The sequence below is a fragment of the Leishmania infantum genome, chromosome 32, assembly GCF_000002875.2.
Source record: "Leishmania infantum JPCM5 genome chromosome 32".
Taxonomy (NCBI): Eukaryota; Euglenozoa; class Kinetoplastea; order Trypanosomatida; family Trypanosomatidae; genus Leishmania; species Leishmania infantum.
This window is the reverse complement of record NC_009416.2, coordinates 1,384,700-1,391,673: the sequence shown is the minus strand read 5'-3', so window position 1 is coordinate 1,391,673 and position 6,974 is coordinate 1,384,700. Positions and strand designations below refer to the sequence as shown.

Genomic DNA, 6,974 nt, shown 5'->3' with positions numbered 1-6,974 from the left:
TGGTGTGAGTGGCAGAGAGGGTGAAACCGTGAGAATCAAGGGTGTCCGGTGAAGGGAGAGATGGAGAGAGCGAAGCGAAAATAGGTGTGCGCGCGGGGGGGAGGCAATTCGCAGCAAAACCGTCTTGCCTCGTAAAGCTCATTTGCGCAGCTGCAGAGAAGGGCGAGGGCGAGCGATGCAGCCACGCTTAGCGGTCCATGAAGATGTGCTCGTCCTCCTACGGCATGTGTTTCGTGTCAGCGGCCCATACTGCTCCCGCTTTGGGACTGCCAGTGGCGGCGAAATGCAACTGACGCGTTTTCTGTTGTGTTGGCCGTGTCGCCGTCCCGCTCTAAACACGGGCGAGGTGTGTGAAGACATGCACGCGCGCGTACAAAGAGGGGGAGTAGGCGGCGCGATGGGCACGCCCACGGCAACACGCAAGGCACGAGCCGTTGCCGCGCCTACCCATGCCGGTGACGGTGCTCCTTCTCTCGGCAAAGCAGACGCGCGGCGAAGCAGTGCGGCGACGGTTCTTCGGCTGTTTCCTCACACATGCACGGACACACACGCGTACGCTACGAACGACGAGGCGAGCGGATCAACATCCACGATGCCGGTATCGACAGAGACCGATTGAGCGACGCGCTGCGCGTGCTGAAGTATCGCGGCAACCTGCGCGCCGAGTGCCGCGGCATTCATGGTAGAAGTGCACTCGTAGAAGCACAAGCGTGCTGGCTGTGTATGGACTGCGCCCAGAACTTGCTTCACGAACGCCGTCGTCACAGCTGTAGCGGCCTCGTCGCCCTCTCGCACGGACACGAGCACGCGACGAGGCGCCGGCGATGCAGAAAATGATTTAGGTGGCAACGGTGCACCACAGGTGGCAAAATGGCCGGGCTGCTCCGACTTCCCGCCGAGAGCGACTACGCGCTCCGCCTCTCCCGCGAGTGCCACGACTGCACCGTCCAGAATCGTCTGCCCGGCCGCGGCGCCAACGTCTGCCTCCGCGGCTGCAAACAAGTGCGCAGAGAGACGAGGGGCGCACACCTCAACGCTCCCTGGCCGATGGGGCGTGTCGCTCTCGGTGACCGCAGATGTTGACCTGGTGGGCAAGATCGTGCCCTCAAGGAGGACGCTGAGGAGCACGGAGCAGCAGGCGTCGAGCGCGCCGGGGTGACGCCAGAAAGTCGGAACCCACGGAAGCCGCTGTGAGTAGGCGCTGGCGAATGCGCGCTCGGCTTTGCCAGCGGCGGCGCCGATGTCCAGTGCAGGGGACGACGCTGTGCGATGCTCAGAGCTGGGCCTCAACTGAGGACGGCGGCGGCACGCCTTACCAAACCATGGAAGAGGCACAGCGCACAAGGCCGCGTGATAGGGAGGGAGTTTTACCGACAGCTCCTCGAGCAGCGGGTGGCACCAGCAGCGAACCGTCTGCGTCACTTGACCGCGCGCCAGCTCGCGCGCTGCCGTCCCAACCTTGGCAAGGGGAAACCCGTTCTGCCAATCCTCGCACCGCACATCCGCCGGTAAGGCATCACGACTGAGAGTTGGGTAGAGTCGATGAAGAGCGGTCGCTCCGGCAGCTGTCCCCCGTGCCTCGCTGCATGTGCTCTGCACCCATACAAGCACCTCGACTTCATAGATCAGCGGCGCCGCCGCGGTGACCACCTCCACCAAATGCCGCTCCTCAGTGGAGAGGAGGTCGGCAGGGTGGGATGGGCTGCACAAAGGGCTCTGCATGCCAAGCACGTCCGTGTTGCGCTCCACCACGAGAATCACCTGCAGCGATGTAGTCGTCTCTGAGTACGGCGCGCATGTGAACGGCTGAGAAATGAAGACGCCAAGAAGCCGTGCCTGGGTGGAGGTGGGGAGCTGCGTGGCCCACCGCTGGAGAGCGGGGACCAGCCGCTTCTGCTCCAGCGACTCCAGCAGGCACTCCTGCGCAAGGTCGAGTGCCTCTGGAGAGAGCTCTGCGGCGCCGCCTGAAGCAGCGGCCGGTGACGCCGGCTCTCTGTGGCAAACGTGAGCAGCAACAGACAGGGGACGCGACAGGCCCTCTCGCTCAATGCACACCACCGCCGTCGCAGCAGCGGGTGTGCCACAGGCGGGCGCTGCGGAGTCTGCGAGACGGCTGCGCGACGACGCCGGTGAGTCAGCCCACTCCAGTGGCACAAAGAAGAGCTGAAGGCCCAGGAGTCGATTCGGTGTCACCTTCACCGCGAAAGGCTCCAGAAACGAGCAGCAGCGCATGGCATCGTCGTGGGTGCGGATCAGGGTTGCAGCACCGTCCGCAGTGGCGGACGACGCCCACATGTTTCGCACCGCACTCTCAAGAGACGTGCGCCAGCAAGTATGCTTTGCCGCAGCGCTCTCGCCGCTGTTTCCGACCGCCATCCACGGGCATCGCTGGCATGCGTTTGCAGCGGCCAGTCCGCAAGGCAGCGCTGTCAGGCCCGCGTCGGCTGCATGTCGTGGAACCTGCTTGCCGCTCCTCATCAGCACCGTGTACTCGGTGGAAGCCGGAAGCTGCCTGCACTTGTGAATCCACTCGACAACAGAGGCGCGCGTACGCAGCACCGTGCCCGGCACGATTCCAGGGATCACCACACGACGACGCGGGCTTGCAGGCAAAGATAAGGACGGTTTCTGCCGGCGACGCCCCACGAGCAGACATGCGCATCCCGACGGCTCCATCCTTTCTGCGATTACGTACGCGCTCTGCTTGAGTGACGCGGACGCCGTCGGCGAGGAGGCGGTGGCATCGCCGTCCACAATGGGCGAAGCTGCACTCCTGCGGTATTGTGCGACGCAGTGGCCTGCGGCGGCCCGCGCACTTTTACGCAGGAGTTTATGCTTTATCCACTCTAGCTTCATGCAAGCCGTCTTGCAGATGACGTGCAAGCCGGGTACCGGTGCGGTGCATCTCTGATGCCCGCGCCCACGGTCGCATCGTGTGAAGAACGAAGAAGAGGGCAGAGAAGAGAGAGACGTGAAGAATGCGGGCAATCAAGTAATCTGAGCAAGCGGAAGGTGGTCGTGCCCACCGCAAGAGCAAAACGTGTCGGAATAGCAAAGGAGAGGCGCGAAAGCCATGCAGGAGGCGGAGCGGGATGCTGTGCGGCGTGTGTGGAAGCAGCTGCACATGCTAATGCGGTTCCTCTGTGCTAGCCACAGTGCCTCCGCCTTCGCCTAGCTCCACTCACTTCGCGAGAGCGAGGCGTCGGCGACGATAAAATGTGGCATGCCACGATCACCACCGAAACGACCGATAAGACGCGCGGACCGTTAAGATGGTGAACGCACAGGCGATAGCTCGCCGCTTCGTCGATGCGGCCCTCACCCAGCCCCCCTCTTCCCTTCATCCCTTTGCCCACTTCTCGTCGGCGTAGCAACCAACGGAGTTTTCCCGCCATGCAGCGGTGCCATCTGCTTTGTGTGCGTCGGTGTACAAGACGCATATCCTCCTCGCATGATGCGGCATGCGTGTGTGCGAGTCTGTGTGTTTGCCTCTCCGTATATGCTCATCTCCGAATGGAAGGACAAGCAGGCCCGTGCGCGCCGTTCGCTACGCTCACAATGTGAGGCAGGGCACCCAATCAACCCAGCCTGACCATACAATCAAGACACGCTTACACACACACGCACACATGCACATGCACGCGTGCACACAAGTATCCTGAGGGGCGCCACCGCGTCGGCATCCCTCATGGCCATCTATGAACAAGAACCGGAAACCAAAGAAACCATCTTCTTGAGGCAATAGCGCGAGTACCGCTTCACATCGCTGTGCAAGAAGCGCTAGAGCACACACGCATACGCGTGCGCTTCCTCGATCCGTTGCCACCATCCCCAGCCACTTTAAAGTGTGCGGGTGCACAGCAGCCGGGGAAAGTAGGGAGAGAGGGCGGCGCGCATGATCCTCGCTGCGCCTAGTCGCTATCCGAAGATTCAAAGCTGTCGTCGCTGTACTCGGGGGCGCTCGTCCTGTCCGCCACCACCGGCTTCGGCGGCGCCGGCACGGAAAGCGTCGAGGCGGACGGGCAAGAAGATCTTCTGGTCACGGAGCTGCCAGGCGGAGACTTCTTGATGGAGCCCTCGCTGCTGCGGCTGCTGCTGGCGTCGCTGTCGCTGCTGCTACTGCTGCCGCTAGAGTCGTGTTTCGAGGCTTCCGCGTGTTTGCTGAGGGGACTGTGTGCAGCCGCGCTGGACGGTGCTCCTTGTGCCTTCGAGTCCTCTTCACCGGCCGCGATGGGCGAAACGCCATCCCCGTCGATCCTACTCGTGTCCGCTGCTTCAGCGCCTAATGCGTCCGTCGCGGCATCCGTGGCGTCGACCAGCGGGGAGGTGAGGATGCGCTTGATGGTGGCGCCATCGAGTCCCGCTTCCTTTAGAGACTGCAGGACAATCTTCTCCGCCTCCACGCGCACCTTGGATTGCTCGTTCAGGTGCACCGGCTCGGCGAACACCGGCGGCATTTCGGCGACCCTCTGCTTCATCTCTGCCAGCCGCTCCTTGGCTGCCTTTTCGCTCTCCCGCATGGCAGCACGCAAAGCCCGCACTTTCTCCGTGATTGCCCGTTCGTGCTCGGCGTGGTGGTCAACCAGGTACGCAGACAGCCGCTTCCGCACCTCGCGTTGTCGCTGCGCCACCGCCTTCCAGTACTGCTCATCTCCTTCCGCCGTCACACTCTGCTCCTCGGACTGTTTGACGTAGTGCGAGTAGATCGCCTGCGTCCGCAGGGCGTGAGCGCGGGTGCCGCGAGGAGCGCCGCTGCGCGGTGACGCGAGTGCCATTACGTTCCCAGCTGGCATCGACGGCGTGTCCGCTGCCTGCCGCCTCTTGCCGCCCGACGGCGATCCGTGGCGGCGCGGCGGCCCGGGTGCGGAGGTGCTGCGCGCCGGCCGACGCCCCACAATTTTGTTGTCCCGCGCACTAGGTGTCAAGTCAAACGGCTGCGGCACCGTCGTCGGGTGTTGTAGCTTCTTCTGAGCGAGCGTCGCCTTGTTGTGCGCCCAGAGCGCTTCGAAATTCGGCACACCTGGCCGCACGTTCGGCTTGAAGGTGAGCTGCGGATTATAGCGGCGCCACAATGCCTCCCTATCTTGCTGCGTGCTCTGCTTCGCTGCTTTCGAGCCCGCCGCTGCACCTGCTGTGGCTGAAGAGACTGTTGCCGCGGCAGCAGCCGTCGACGCCGGCGAGGGCGCGGAGGCAGCCGGCGCCGGCGCTGGCGGCGGCGGCGGCCCGGCTGATGGAGGAGCCGGCACAGCGCTACCAGTAGGGAAAAAAGGGGGAGGCGCCGTGGGAACCGTCGTGGGAGCAGTTGGCAGAGGCGGCAGCACCACGGCACCTGGGGGCGGCTCAGGAACGGCAGCCGGCAGAGACGGCGCCGGCGCCGGCACCGCCATTGCTGCGCCAGTGGGCGGCTGAGGTGTTGGCACACAGGGAGGTGGAGGAGGGGGCACCGACGTGCGCGGAGACAAACCACTGACAACCGCCGGTGGCGGTGGCACCGTGGAAGGTGACAGCGCGGCGGCCAGCGCTCCTGCCTCAGCGGTAGGGAATGGGGTTCGCTTAGAGGAAAGCACGGCCTGACCGACCCCGTAGCGCGGCACTGCCGCGCCCACATTTTCTCCGTTTGCAGCCGCCAGTAAGGCGGCCATGTCGATGCCGCCTGGGCTAGCAGCGTCGTAGCAGCGAGCTGGCGAGGGGCTCGTTAGCAGCGGCATCACTTGGCGCACCTCCGCGTCCACCTCGGACTTGCGCACAGTCGCCAGAAACTTGATGCGCTCGCGCCGAAGCCGCTCGTGATCGCTTAGAGCAGGCCACAGCTTCATCCGTACCTCTAGCGGCACCTCACGAAGTGGTGCCCCGGTGCTCTTGTGCCGGCTTCTCATGACGTCCGCGCTTCGGGCACGTCGCCGCAGCTCGTTCCGTGTGACCGGCTTGCCATCAGGCCCGTATACGACACCCATAAGCCCTTCCCGCGTGCTGCGCAAGGACTGCGCAGACAGTCGCACAAAGGCCGCGTCATCCTTGGCAATGCGCGCCCGCTCGCGCGACATCATCTCAATGGCAGCCTTGCGCTGGCACCACTCTTCGACCATCAGCTCATACTTATTCATGAAGGTAGACGGCGGCACAGGGGTCGCCTTGTACGGATGCCAGCGATGCTCCGTCGCAGCGGCATCTCGCGCTCGCTGGTCCGCCTCTACGCGCTGCTCTCGGATGCGCGGCGGCTTGACAAGCTCGCGAGACTCGAACGCAAACGGCTTCACGCGCTTCATCATCTTCTCGCGGCGTTCCTTGTAGCCCTGGTAGCCGTTCACGGAGCTGAAGTACTGGTTCATGGCCTCCCGGGCGTACGCCTCGTACTTGCGCTTGAGGGACTCGAGCTCGCTGAGGCGTTCTTGATAGCTCGAGTCCATGCGGGCAGCCCCTCCAGGGGTCGCCGGAGCTTGTGGGGAGCTCTTCCGTGTGTCCGCCTCGTCTTTGTGTTGAGGCGCTCCTCGTACGTCGCCACCGCCGCGACTACGCGTGGAGGCGGCAGCCCCTGCGTCAGCGGTGGCAGCACTGTTCGCCTCATGTGCAGTGAGCTCTCGCACGCAGCGGTGTGTTTCCGCGTATGTTTCGGTTCCGGGTGTGATGAAGGCGCGACACGTTCCGCGAGGCACCCCGAGCGCGGTGTGGCCAAGCTGCTCCTCCAGTCGCCCCTGCTCCTTCCGCAGTTCGACCAGCTGACTCGCAAGCACCTCCTCCATGGTGGTGTCTCGCAAATATCGCGGCTGGGGCCGTGGCTGCCTCGATCCCCTCGACGGTCTTCCACTAGTACGCGCAATCCCTGCTGTGCCCCTGTCTTTGGCAGGAGGGATCGGCTAGTCGAAGCGGCTGGCTGTAGCTGCTGTTGAGGCTTGTATTTTGTATGTTTGTGTGGGTGTATGGTCTTGCTGCATCCAGTGTGCCGCGAAACAAATCTATGATGTCGGCAGAGCTGA

The 6,974-nt window shown here is 63.9% G+C and overlaps 2 protein-coding genes across 2 annotated transcripts; both read right to left on the bottom strand.

Annotated features, from left to right (window-relative positions):
- Nucleotides 1-528: 528 nt before the first annotated feature.
- On the bottom strand, nucleotides 529-2,676 carry LINJ_32_3640 (conserved hypothetical protein; the record flags this gene model as incomplete). The annotated part of the gene is made up of 1 exon (XM_001468000.1): nucleotides 529-2,676. The coding sequence occupies one exon, from the start codon at nucleotides 2,674-2,676 to the stop codon at nucleotides 529-531; it is 2,148 nt and encodes a 715-aa protein (XP_001468037.1).
- A 1,235-nt stretch (nucleotides 2,677-3,911) lies between these two features.
- Nucleotides 3,912-6,329, bottom strand: LINJ_32_3630 (conserved hypothetical protein; the record flags this gene model as incomplete). The annotated part of the gene is made up of 1 exon (XM_001467999.1): nucleotides 3,912-6,329. The coding sequence occupies one exon, from the start codon at nucleotides 6,327-6,329 to the stop codon at nucleotides 3,912-3,914; it is 2,418 nt and encodes an 805-aa protein (XP_001468036.1).
- Nucleotides 6,330-6,974: the final 645 nt, after the last annotated feature.